Source organism: Ceratosolen solmsi, unplaced genomic scaffold (genome assembly GCF_000503995.2).
Source record: "Ceratosolen solmsi marchali unplaced genomic scaffold, CerSol_1.0 scaffold6, whole genome shotgun sequence".
Taxonomy (NCBI): domain Eukaryota; kingdom Metazoa; phylum Arthropoda; class Insecta; order Hymenoptera; family Agaonidae; genus Ceratosolen; species Ceratosolen solmsi.
In genome coordinates, this window is record NW_011948414.1 from 12,152,915 (window position 1) to 12,168,574 (window position 15,660).

Genomic DNA, 15,660 nt, shown 5'->3' on the forward strand with positions numbered 1-15,660 from the left:
CCATTGATTTTGATATAATAACTTCAAGCTAATGCCATTAAAACTAATCTTTTTTAAAAATGAATTTATATTAGTTATCTCGTGAGCAGCTAAATTTGTGTTGTAATTAATGTGCTAACTTTCATTAATCGATAGAATAGATTGAAAATTAAATATAATCGAAAATGATCAATAAAATAAATAATTGAAATATTATTAATTTATAAAAATATATTTTATTTTTATTATTTACATTGATTATTTTTACAATTTATATTTAAACAAAATAAATTATTTCAATTCAGTTTGCTGAATATTATTTAAATATCTAGTATATAATGTTATGAAAAATAGTAAAAGTATTAGAAATTATTTCTTATTTTTCATATAAATTATCGGAGCTATTTTTTAATTTTTCATAAGATTATTTTAAGTGTATGTTATTGAATGTTATTATTATGTAAATAATTTAATATATTTAGATATTTGCTAAAAGTACTTTGTTTCAAAAATTATAGTTTGCAAGACTTTATCTAAGGTGAATTAGGAATATTTTATATAAAAGAATATCTAAAAGAATTTTGATATAAGAATAATGTATTAAATTTATATCGTTTTAATTTTTATACATTTAATTTTTTAATGATATAATTCATTATTATAAAAATTGTTTTTAAGAATTTCATTTATGTTAAATTATATTACAAATTATTTTGCCAATGATAGACAATATTACATTCAACTAGAGTAAAGACAATAAATCCTTCAAATTATTTTCAAGACCTTGTACTAATAATTAAGACATTTTAATCAGTAAAAAATTTAAAAAATTTAATTTTTACAAATATTGTTTAATAATCTTAAATAAAATTTATTTGAATAAGTAAGTTGTATGATGCCTGAATTTTTATAATTGCTTTAATAATAAGAAAAATTAATTTAGTGGAATAAATATTAGCTATATTTAAATATTTCCAATAAAAAATAAGTATTAAGTATCCAGAGAAATATGCATGTTTACTTTTTACATAATGCATATATGAATAATTATAATTGAATGAACCTTCAGAATAAAACAAAGTATATTCTGAATATAAACGAGTTATAATATGTATGTACGAAAAGATGTTTTTTGTATCAAAACTGATAGCAAGTTTTGCATATTTCACAATCAATTGGCTCGTATCAGGATTCAGCCTACTATATTGAACTACATAATTTCAGTAAACAAATATACTACTCAATGATAGATTTTTAAATACATTTAAATATATATTTTTTATGTAATAGTAATGTAATTGAAATGATCGCTAAAATTGTAAATATACAAATGTCCATATACGCCTACATACTTATATATAGGATTCGATTTGAATGAAAATCTACTTTTGTTCTTCGAAATGCACAGTTTTCTTTAATAAAGATTAAATTTAATACTATTTATATTTTTTGTAGATTACGGTATCATTGAATACCATTAATGATATTCTACTACATTATCTCTCACATGAGAGTGTAATACAGAAAAAAAAGTAGTAATTAGTATAATATACTACATTTCATCACAACCTCAATTATTGAATAATATATTCAATATTTTAAATATGTTTAATAATTATTTAATTATAATGACAGAATAATGCGAGCAAACCCATTATCATTATTATAATTAAATAATTTAATGACATTTCTGGAAATAACAATAAAGATTTATGCATATTTTCCGATCAACTAATTAAATTAAGTTAATTGATAAATGATAATCATTTTTTTAATTAATTCTAAAGAAATACTAAATATGATGAAATAAATTAAAGATTTAATTTAATAAAATATTAAAAAGTTAATTACATTTATTGAACATATTATAATACTTAAATTTTAATATTATTAATTTAAACAATGCAAATTATTTTTGTAATTGTTATACAAAAAAATATGTTAGTAAGTTTCTATAATAATTGAAGTAATTAAAATATATTTTACAGTACTGAAAGTTTAGAAACTAATTTTTTATTTTATTGGAAAATGTATTATGGACTTAGTTTATTAACCAGCAAGAATATATAATTGTTTTATTGAAGTAATTTTGTCACCTTCGTTATTTTGATATGACTCGTACATTGTTTATGAAATATCGTTTAACCTGTTTCATTACTTAACTTTACAGAATAAGTTCCACAAATAAATTTAATATTAATATTTATTAGATTTATAACATTCATGGTATTGCACTAATTATTATACAAAAAATTTAAGAATTTGATACTCTATTTTCTGAAATAAAAAAATTATAATTACTTTATCACGTCATCGATTTGATATATATTGTTTTATTCTCTATTTACAGAAGAGATAATGTTCCTTTATAAGTTTTATTATTGTTTTGAGTAGTGTATTTGGGAATTATTACTACACCAGTACAATGGCATTCATAAAAATTTGATGTATACAATTCATCTACACAGCATAAATTGCAAATAAATTTTTATAAATCATTGAATTTTTTAGTTATTGCTCGAGGCTCATAAAATTATTTTAAATTTAAAATCACTGATAGGGGATACTATAAATCATATTGGTTTTATATTTTTATCTAAAATATTTGATATAATTTAATTTAACATTAAAAATATTATCAAATTGGATTCAATATAATTCAGCTTTATATAATGGTTCTTTTTATTAACATCATTATTAGGTAAATTCTATTATTTATGTTATCAAGCGATTTAATGTCTGATTTAGTACATTATGAAATATTGGTCTTGCACAATTACTTTACTTGTACTTTTAAGATAATAAAGCATTCAAATAACAAATTGATTGTTTTAAAAATCTGCAACTATTCCACGAGATTTAAAAGCATAGAAAGTTTTATATAATTGTAAAAAATGTATTAAAGATATTTTTATTAATTTGTTCAAATATTAACGATTACAATAACAATAGATTTTAATCTGTATATTGTAGTATGTTTAGTAATATAATATAATAGTAACTGAACAATTTCCAATTTAAGTTCAATTTATTAAATAGAAAATATAGTATGTTATACTTTAAAAATTTCAATAGATTATATTTTTTAGAAATATTAAATGTATTTGATTTAATAAATTAGATATCTAAAATCAATTTATTAATTTAATTATTAAATTATTAAGAAATTATTTGTGTTTGTTTTCAAAATAAATTTTTAAAAATAAATAAAATAAAATCAGCTTATGCTTGCCATTAAATTATTTGAATAAATTTCTTAAACTTGTTGAAAACCTTTCTTAAATAAGTATATACAAATTTGGATTTGAAATTTTTGTTCATAAATTTTATTTCACATAACTAAAATGTACTTATAAATTTTAATAGTTACAAATTTTTGTAATCAAAAAGTTGGTTAAAATAAAATCCCCATTTAATTTCAATTCTTAAGCATTTATTACAAAATGTAGAAAGAAGTTGATAATGCATTAAGTTAATTTTATGTTCTTTTTTTTTAATATATATCATTCTGTTAATAGGTAGACATAATCATTACTTTAGTAATCGTAGTTATAAGTTAGAATACATTCTATCAATAATTAATTTAATTCAAATGTTAATATAATGAAATAAAAAACATGATTTAAAAATTTTTCATATATATTCGACAAATTTTTTCAGTTAATAAAAAAAATTGTAATCTATATGTATATAAACGAAATATTTTTTTGTCTAAAGATAAAAACGATAAATTAATTGATGTAATACATATTTATTTAGTATCAAAATGTTAAAAGATGCTAAAAAATGATATACTTATAGTTACTTACGGACAAAAATATTGCTCATTAAAGTGGCAGGTAAACAAAAGACAATCACTAGTACATCAGCTACCGCAAGATTGACAATGAAGAAATTTGTCACTGTACGCATCCTTGGAGAGCGATAAACAACAGCAATAACAAAACTGTTTCCGATCAAACCAACAACAAAAACTAAACAATAAGCCACAAAATATACAATAGACATAGCTACACTATGCCTGTACCATCTTTCTCGCACTTGTTCTACTGATAAATTGTTCGTTACATTATTCGTCTCATTAAAGATTCCATTAATCGTGAGGTAATCTTCATTATTACTTATAATTTCTTCGCCAAATGATGATGGTCGCCGAGTATGTGCTAATACAAATAAATCTTGCATAGAGCCATTGATGTATTCAGCAAATATTTCTGCTCTAGCAGCAATAACGCTTCTGAAATCTTCTAAGACAGTCAATTCACTGGAACTAATGGGGATTTCAGTAGCAGACGATTGACCATTAGTACGTCTACGATCGAGATCGAAATCGCCTGAATCTGGTAGCCTTAGTGAAGCCATCTCTAATAATGGAGAAGGTGGCTGCAACATGGACGTTAATACGGACAGCCTTAGGCTGCCGTATTGTGATTGTTTGGAATATTGGCTTGAACGTTGATAAAGGTCAGGCACTGTAAGATGCTCTACAATCATGGAATTTTTTACCAAGATTTTTTGAAGATTGCCAAAAACCTTGATAATATTGTGAATATAATTGCAGAGGGGAACAAATTGCAACTTGGCTTGAAGCTAGGCGCGCTCCAGGCCCTTTTGGATTACTCGTTGGCATCCGATCTCAATCGAGGCCAAAGAAAACTTACCAGCACTACACTTTAAAATTTACTATTCATTTTTCTTCTATTTCTCAATATTTTTGCATTCGCTTCTCCACATTTTTACTCTTTTTCTCTCTCTCACATATACACAACACGCCCATGCACGCACACACACACACACATGCATTCATACATGAAACTCTCTCTTCTCTCTATATGTTTGTATTTTATTTTGCGGAAAAAGTTTTTAAGATAAGTAAAAAGGTGGTATTGAATAATAAAGACGATGTTTTAATTTGAATTTTAAGATTATATACAAAAGTTTATTCTGTAATACCTTCCATGAGATTGTATGAAATAGTTTTAAGATACAGAAGTTAATATTTGCGAATTTAATAGGGTAAAATGGTGATCATTAATATACTTAAACATGATCACGAAATATTACAAAAAATAGATTTTTATCTACCTTTCCAGACTATTAAAGAACTAGAAACAAATTACTTATATAATATAAGTTATTTAATCAAACACTAATTTACGAACGGTTTATTTACTAACGGTTTCTTTAACACATTAGTTATTTCTTTCTAATTATTAGCTTATTTGTTTACTTCACTGATAATTCACTGACACAAAATATTTATTGTCCTATGAAAGTTCTATCAATTAGTTGAACAGCTCAGGTATTTCATAATATCTGAACAATTTTTATTAGTGATATATTAGATGGTTTATTAAAGTATTATATACATTGTAACTATAAATGAAGCTGCTCGGAGAACAGACGCCGAAGTACTAGTTCGTGTTACTCAGATGCGTCAAGCTACGGTAAGCTGTTTGCTATTCGCTAGCGTTTTGAGGAATAAGCTTTCGATGTATACACTGCGCAAGCGTTACTCCGTAGTACAAATCTACAGTCTATGTACTGCAACACACTGACGCCTACAAAACCATTTATAGTAATCACATGCATATGAGTATACGAATAGTGTAACACATTCAACTGATAATCACGCTTTGTTGAATGATAAACGTTCAAAAACTGTGAAAAAGTAGAATTTTCTATTTGAGATTTAAAGCAGTGAAATAATATATTATTCGATAAATTATTACTAACATATTTGATGAATACTTTTATGAGAAATTAATGAATTAAAACGAGTGAAGATTTTTAAAGATAAACTAATAATTAATATTAAAATTAATTTATACCTGTAAACAATAGATTTAAAAAATGAGATATAAATATTAAGCTTAATCGATCCCATTTCAATTTTTTATTTAATAATTGCACATTCGCAAATTTTATGAATTTAAATAAATTAAGCAAAAAATTTATTTTTAAGTATCAATATTATCTGAATTTGTATTTATTCATATTTATTTTGAATTAAGTTCTCGGACAGTAGCAAAATAACATATTTTTAATATGTATAATATTAAGATTATTTAAATAAACGTCCGTGATATATTAACATTTCTCTATAGCAATTTAAAAATAAGAAATGTCAATACATTCATTTTTTATTAACATTATTTTTGTATTTTAATAAATTAATTGTAATTAATATTAATAAGTTAAACCTACATACATTTGAATATGTATTAAGAATTTCTTTTAATATCTGGTTTAGTACATTATCAATTGTACAGTTTTATAAATACACTTTTCAAACATATTTAATATTTTATAAAAATTGTTTTAATGATAATTAACAATTAACAATTGTGTTATATTAAGAAAATATATTCTGTTTTAATTTTTAATTTTTATAGAATACCAATATATTTCATAAATTTATCTTCTAATTAAATATTTATCTTAATAAATTGCGTTTCATAATAATTTTAACCTTTTATGTTATTTCCTTTAAAAGCAAAACTACAAATGACCTACATTATAGACAACTTCTTCATTGTTAATATAATATTTACAATATAGTCTTAATAAATTTGCTAATATTGGATTTATTATTAGCTTTCTTATAAATTATCCAATGTGTATCGAAGCTTTTAACAAGTATTTAGTAACTTATTATTTGATTAATAAAGAATGGTGTACTTTATATTTTTAAAAAATTTTATTTGAATTTTTAATGAAGTAATATCTTTAATTAAGATAAGCATTAGTTTGTGAAAAAATTGTTGATTTTATATATATATATATATATATATATATATATTTATACAGTGGAAGTTTAAAAATGATAAAATAATTCTTTAATTTAATATAGTTCATTTATTATGAATAATTTAATGCAGATTTTATAATATTCAATAAAATATTCGAAAATAATTCATATACATAAGAAAGTAATGTAACATTTAGTAGACCATATGTAAAATTTGAAGCTGAGTTGTCAGTTTACTCCTTACAAATATATTATAAAATTATTTTGCTTAATTTATATATTATTCAACATTTTAAATAGGGAACAATATAAAATTATTATTAATTTGTATACAAACTAAATTTATTTATTGAAAATATATCAATGTTTAAAAACTTTGAACAAATTTTAAATTGCTGTAAGTATAATATTTGTATAAAAACGTTTTTAATAAGGTAAAAAATTTGTTAAAATGTTTTAATAAATTTATAATATTAATATGAATATATATTTTATTATCACATGTGAAGGACTTATTTAAATAATAAATTATATTTTTTATAATAACTACCTATATGAAGTTTTTAAATTTACAACTAAATGACATTTATATTATGACCCGATTAATTTCTGTATTAATCTTTGTTTGTATCGATTCTCATTATTATATAATTTTTTCTTTTTATATTTTCCTATGAAAATAGCAAAATTGCATTATTTGATTCCCAATAAAAAGTAACTCCGTGCAGCTTACTTCTTTATAATGTATTTTATATAATGTATTTGTATCAAATCTTGAAGAGCGCAATAATCATAGGGATTTATGCCACAGTCGAGAAGCTGGGTTATTATAACAGTAGAGTAGAAGTAGTATTTTAATATAGGTTTTGGTCAAGAGTCTCTTTAAACGATATATTTTTTCTAATATAATCATACAAAATTATTCTATAAGTACATATCACTACCGTTGGTAATTATTCAAGTTTACACACTATATAGTAGTGCTAATTATTTTTAACTATTTATCATCAAATTATTGTGTTACTATTGCACATTATTATTACATTTTATCAATATGAATATTGTGATTATAATTTTTTATGTACACCTTTAAAATTGTATACATATTCTTACTTAAATCTTTATAAACGTAACATATACATTAAAAATAAAAATTTAACATTAATTATTCGTGTTTTGGAAATATCTGTGTCTTTAACCTAAATAGTATACAAAAAAGAAAGAATTTATTTGTTATATCTTATTGTAATATTAATTATTGAATTATATTAATTTATACATGAAACTTGCTTAATTATTAGACGAGATAAATAAATTTACTGTCGTATTAGTATAAGTTTAAGCTGAAATTAACGATTTGATTAACGAATTTGTTTGGTTGCGAAGGCGTAGGATCACATTTAATCTTTTGTAATAGAAAATAATAATTGAGATATTTGACTTATGTAATAAATAAAAATATTAAACTTAATAATAAATATCACTAAATCATTTATCGATGTTTGAAAAAATATTGATATAGATTAAAAAAAAATTAATTAAGATTGAATGATCTATATGTCATATGTAATCATTATATAATCATCAAGTAGATTTTTAAATATTTTACTATAGAGCTTTTTATTTGTCCAGTTTAAACCTACTTTTTCCCAGTTATATTTAATACTAAGTCTCATGTATTAAATCAGTAAATATTAACAACTAAAAGTAACAACTAATCTACGCTTTCAAAAGAAAATCAACATTCTGAATAAATTTTCAGAATCACCTTTAGAATTATATTTAAATTCACTAAATATTTATTTATTGTTATAATATAGACAATATATTTTTATTGATTTCTGGCATAAGAAGAACTGTATAGTTCGCAATAAGTGTGTAGTTTGCTGTCAAAAATATCATTCCAGACTGTATTTTAACAGATGATTAAAGCTAATGATTTGATATTTATAAATTGCTGCATTTTATATCCTTAAACAATTTTTTACTGTTGTGAATAATATATTATTATTAATTACTTTTTCTGATGTATCGCTATCATCAAAATTTATTTTATTACTATTCACACTTTGTTGGCTTCTAATGTTGGTTAAATTTTCGTATATAATTAAAGAAAATAATCCAAATTATTTTCAAATGTTAGATGTAACTATAATTTTTTGTCATCATATTGAAAGATTTTGCTCTGTATTATCATATTATGCCATCTTTAAAAATGAGAACTAGTGAATTCATATTATCATAAGCTTGATCGACTTAATTCCATTCTAAGCTTTTAAATTAAAATTGAAACTAAAATTATGGAGATATTTGCTAACGTGGTAAAATTTGTAGTCCAATGAAGTCAAAAGGTAATGCAAATTATCTTCTTTCTATAATAATAAAACCTGGTATTATAATTCGAAATTATTAAATCTGTTACATGCCTTCACTATATGATAATAAATATGAATACAAGTTAGCTAATTTCCCAATTTCGAGAACTGTAAAAATACAATAGAGCATCTGCTAGGTAATGAAAAAAACTATATAAAGTTTTATAACGAACCACATTTTCAGAAACAAAATTAAATATTTTATTATAAGTTTTTTATATTTCTTAAAAATAACAAATTTTACTTTAATTACTATAGCATATCTTATGTATTTAGAAAAATGATTTAAGACATAAAGAAAAATAACTAGTACATACAAAAATTGTCTATAAGAGCAAAAATAATTGAATCACATTAAGAAATTTTTAGGGTATAATTTTATGTACGAATGAAAAATGATCGAACAAAATTGGTTTACTAATATAAATGATTAAGTAGTTTGTATGTTATGTTAAAAACAATTTTAGTAGATATAAAATATTCATTCAAATTTTATATGCTATTTTAATATAATCAGCCTTCATTTTCGTAATTTTTTAATATTGCTTTGCTTTAATGAAAACGTAAATTTCCATTATAAAATCAATTCACGAATATCAATAAATTATTAAAATATGTATGCATATCTTTAAAAATAATTTTACATAAATTAGTTGATAAATACAATACATCCTTTTAAATTTATATTATGATGTATGCTGAAACAATTGTTTTTCTATCTCACTTTTTCTTCTTATCATTTAACTCTATTATTCAATGTACATAGGAATTTAATTTTTGTATATTAATCCAATGCCATTCTTCTATTCGAAGTTTTTCGAACTCAATTTTATATTACGTTAATTTGTATTGTTTTGTATGTATAAATTTTGTACACATCATTTTTTTTTTGTATTAGATACATTTGTTACAGATAAGTCTTTTTAAAAAAAGGTAGAGTAGTTATAAGTAGTAGTGTAAGTAGAGGTAGTTTTAAAAAAATAAAAATTCGTTTGAATAATTTAAATATACTTTAAAAAGGATATATAAAGATTATTCCTAATTAATATCTATTCTAATTAAAAGAAAATTTAATCATTAGTAAATAAAATTCTATTCTAGTTTAGATATTTTTATAACCAAGTTAGTGCCGATAATAATATATGTGCTTAGTATTCTTTGTATAATATTTCTAATATAAGATATATTTATCACATTAAAACTGAAAAATAAGCAATATAATAAATCGAGCAGTATTTCATTAATTATCAATTATATTAACTGAAAATTTATTAAATCTAAATTGTATAAAACAAATGAATTTTTAACGTAACTGTGAATTTCAAATTTTAAGTTATATTTTCAGTTTTAATAATATATTTTTTTATATTCTAATATGATTTAAACATTTTTGTAGTCAACGTTTTTTTTTTTATTTATATCACACTTAATATAATATGAAGCTATAATAATAAATTGTTAATAATAATTGTTAAGAATGAAGTAAAAAGTTTTATTGTAAAATATAAGTTAATGTAGCATATAAATTTCTTAAAACAATTAGATTGGAACTATAAATATGTATAATTTTTCAAATGAAAGAAAATTCAATGTATAGCATTGTATAACGTTATAAAATACAAATAATTAAATATATAAAATTATTTTTATTTATATTATAAATATTATAAATTTTATATTTTAAGTAGCAAAGGTGAGGCGATAAAGATTAAGCATTTAATATGAACTAACTTCATAAATAATTGAATTAATAAAACTAATTATAAAAAACTATTAAGATTTTAATAAGTTTATTTATTAAGTTCATAAACCATTAAAAGTCAAGTAAATATTTGTAAATATAATGGCTGACAACTTTATGATAAATAATTAATAATTAATGAAATAATATAAACTAAATTTGATTTAATAAAAGCTACAAACTGGTTGACTTATTAGATATGAATAATAAGAAAACGCATTATTATAAAAATTCTCTAATTATCAAATTAGATTATTATCTACAATACACAATGTAAGCATTTTGTAAAAAAATATTGCAAATTGTTAGTCTCCAAAAAAATGTAAAAAGCGAAATAATCTAATGTTAATTAACTTATTTAATTAAAAACTCAATAACAGATAATTTAATAAATTTCAATATTCTAACTTTGATTCTATTATATTTAGGTAGAATTCAGTTTTTAGTTGAAAAATTATTAATTTTGTGTTTTAATAATTGTAGCCACTATTATTTTAAATAATCCGAAATTTCCATCATATTTTATTTGAAGGGAGCTTCAAATATGATTTTTTCTATAATAAATATAAAATATTTGTTAGATATAATTATTATAATTTAATTAATTTAGTAATAATTTTACAAATTTTTAATTAAATGTAATTGGAACTACTACACAGTATTAGATCTTAGAGAGTCTTAACTTTTTACCTTAGTTGCGTAGTAGAATATAAGTTAGTTTTAATATATATTTAATTTAATAATAATAAATAATAATATTTAATAATAATTTAATAATAGAAATAGTAGTTTTAATAGTATGTTTGTTAATAGTACACATTTAAATGTTTTTTTTTTAGTTTAAAAGAAGATAATTTGAGATTTGAGTTTACTAAATCCATTCAAAAATATAATTTATATATTCATTATACATGTGGTGCTAAATATAATAATTACAAAATAAAAATACTATTAAGAAAATAATGTATTTTAAATATAAAATATTTTAAATTACTAAATATATTCATATGATAAAATTATACAATGCTTATTTATTTTTAATGCAATTCTCTATATTGTAATTTTGCAACATTAGAAACTTTAAAAATTTTAAATGTTTAATTAAAGATTACTACAGTAACAAAATTGAAAATGTTATTTAAATAAAACAAATTGAATGTAAATATTAAAATTATACAATTTATAGAATAAAGTAAAGTGTATCTGCATTGTATGATTTTATGTTATTGTACGATGATAATTTTTGTTTTATAATATACGTGACGAATAATAACATATTTTACATTGATGATCAACTATTTCGGATACATATGAAATGAAATATTATTCGTAATATTAAATAATCATTAACTTTTCATTAGATATTATGAAAATGTTTACGATTATAAATGTTTATTATACTTTTCCTTAGTCAAAAGACGTATATGCATAAATAAATAGTCAAGATTGACATGAAATATTGAATAGGATAATTTGATTTAAGAAAAATTTAACATTGACCTACTAATTGGTCAAGTTCAAGCAATGAAGAGATTCGTAAAAGATACTGGTCTTTCATGAGTTTCAATGCCAAGGTTACTAACAGAGTCGGAGAAGAAGATTATCAATATATTTGAGTGTTTATAACTCAGAAAAAATCTTATGTTGTTATTTGTTAAAAATAATAGTAATTTACAAAACTTTTATTATTTTTAAATATTTATGTATATTTTTTCCAAGGAATTTAAATTTAATTTTTCATATTTAATAAAATGATTTATATACTTCTCTACCGTAACATTCATATGTTGTCTTACATAATTTAGTATAAATAAGAGCTAATATTTAATTTATAATTAATGAGAGATTTAAATTTTTAGTAAGTCTAATAAATGATAAATAATAATATAAAATATTAAATATAAATATTGAGTAATTATAAATAGTTGCTATTTCATAAATCTTATTTCTGTTTACTTTTATTAAGATGTAATAGATTTACTCAAATACCTTAACTAAAATACGTAATAAGTATATTATACATTTTAATCAAATTATATAAATTTTCTATACGGTAATATGTTGTTTTGATGGCGTATACATTTTTGTATTTTCTTTTTTAAGAATTGAGAATAAATAATACAAAAAGATGCAATAGAAGACTTAATAATAAACATAATAGGTTTAAAGAACAAGTAATAAAAACTGTCTAAATAGAAAAATGAATTATAAAAATATTATTTTTACATAGTTTACAATGTATTTTTTATTTTCATTTTCTGTTTATATAATTTTTTTGGTACATATTTACAAATTAAACATATTTAAGACAATTAAAATGAAATAAGAATTGATCTTTTTAGTGCACGAAAAATTTATTAATTTAATTAGAGTGTTTTGTTGTATCTTCATGGTCTACATATAAGGATTTGTATAATCGAATGAAATTCCTAGCATATAAAAATACTGCAATTAGTTATTTATATAATTCCCATGTATTTGAATAAAAATTTAATAGGTGTAAAATATACTAAAAAAGTTGAAAAATATAACTTCATAATAATTTGTTGTATATTTAGATTATTGAATGCTTTAAAAAGTTAGATTGGTATTAAAAAATATATATTTTTTCTATTAAATATTAAAAGTTTTAGAGATTATCTTTTCTCAGGATCAAACCGCAAAGTAACAAACAATATATTAAAAATGTCGAATTGATAACAAACGCAAACTATATTTTCTAAATTAAGGATTTTAATATATAGTATATACTTAATTTTTAATTTATTAATTGTTATGCTTTGTATGAAAAGAAAAATTTATCTATAGTGTACTTCAAAATTATATAAAAATTATATACAAATTAATATTAAAATTAATGAACTACAATGTAATTATTTTTTATCATCAATGAATTATGAGTAGAAAAATAATTTTATACGGAATAATTTATTATTTATTAATAATTAATAAATAGAATATATTTTACAGTTTTTAATATTAAAAACAATGAAATAAATTGATATTTATACAATGAAATAAAATAAAATAAATGTAATTTTTCCTTTTTTACATTCAAATTTAGCTTGAAATAACAAAATATATTATGAAACATAATTGAATTTTGCATTTATAGTTGTAAAAATATTTTCATAAATTTTTAAATATAAATAATCAGATTTTTTGTTATTTGAATGTGCTTTTAAAATAATTAATAATTTTTATTGGTTGTATTTATAAGTATATTTGAAGTAAATGCAGAATAGTGTTAAATCTAAAAAATATCTCTTTTGAATTATTTATATTATATTGTATTTAATATACTAACAATCATATAATAATTAAGAAACTAGTTGGATTCATTTATAAAAAATTAATAAAAATATATATATTTCTATATTTATATTTCATATCATATATATAATATTTCATTTAGTACTTAGTACTATTGTAATTGATGAAATGAGTTAATTTTTATTATAACGTATAAGGCATAATTATTTAATTTATATTAATAAATTACAATAAGTAATTTTTAAATATGGACGTATACTAAATTAATATTAATTACTTCCTTTAACATTATAATATTGATCATATTATGAAAATAATGAATTAAGAATAAAGGTAGTACATATGTTGCATACACATACATATACAAATGTTACAAAGTAACATTGTACATTTGATTAGAAATTAAATAGCTTTTGCAATAATACATATTTCTTATACTTTTTTTGTGATAATAGATATTTAATATCTAGTTGAATAATTATTTTAAATTATTAAATAAATTTAATAGCATTCATAATTGATTTTGTTGTAAAAAAAATAGAAAACAATATCTAAATTAAAATAAATATGTATGGAATTACTGTTCATATATTTTCAGCATTTTGTAAATATTTTTAATTTAATTTGCTATTTGTTAGTTAAGTTTTATTTATGTACCAATTATATATATATATTTAAATATACACTATAACTGAATATGTACAAAATTCAATAAGTATCGAATAGTCATCCAACCATTCCAATCATGTCCAATCATTTTTGTGTATTAAATATATGTTAAATTGACATTGATAAATTAAATTGACAATAAAAATATTCATAATAAGTTAATAAATAATATTTTAAATCGCTACTATTAAGTAATAATTAATGTTTCAGATACGTAATAAATAATTATAAGTTTTATAAATATAAGATAGTACAAATTATTTGATATTTTTAAAGTAAATACTTCTTTTAATCTTTTAAATAAAAAATTTTAAAATATTATTTTTTGTTATTAATAATTTAAAAAAAAACAATGCGAAAACTATTAAAAACACCAGGTATTGAGAATAATTAATCCTAATTTATAATTGTTGTTGTTATAAATTGATGATAAAGAAATAATATCATATGTTTTACCAGTATTTTCCTAAAATATTTAAAACGATAGTAAAAACTGGAATTTTAAATACTATTAGATATAAGTATATTATATAAATAAAGTACATGGAACATATATGCTCTATCTTCTTTAATTAAACACTGAAGTAACTATAAGAGCACAACGTGCACAATTACATTTTTGCCAGTGCAGTTGTATCTGTTTATACATTAGTTTTCTCGAAAGAATAGTATTGAAAAATTGTCCATATAATACAGATTTGTATAATATCTATTAACATATTCTATAAATTTTTTATCCTTTTTGCGTCATGTTAATCTGATATATAGTTCAGTCTGCATTATATTTCTGAGAAATAATATAATAAATTATTTTATTATTTTATGTACATAATTATTAATAGTCCATTAAAATAGTGTAAATGAACTGTAAA

At 20.2% G+C, this 15,660-nt stretch overlaps 1 protein-coding gene across 1 annotated transcript; it reads right to left on the bottom strand.

The window, feature by feature from the left end:
• Positions 1–3,780: 3,780 nt before the first annotated feature.
• Positions 3,781–4,341, bottom strand: LOC105368448 (orexin receptor type 2-like). The gene has a single exon (XM_011507459.1). The coding sequence runs from the start codon at positions 4,339–4,341 to the stop codon at positions 3,781–3,783; it is 561 nt and encodes a 186-aa protein (XP_011505761.1).
• Positions 4,342–15,660: the final 11,319 nt, after the last annotated feature.

Excerpts from the sequence above, each read along its gene's own strand:
- LOC105368448 (XM_011507459.1), bottom strand. The coding sequence starts at position 4,341 with ATGGCTTCACTAAGGCTACCAGATTCAGGCGATTTCGATCTCGATCGT.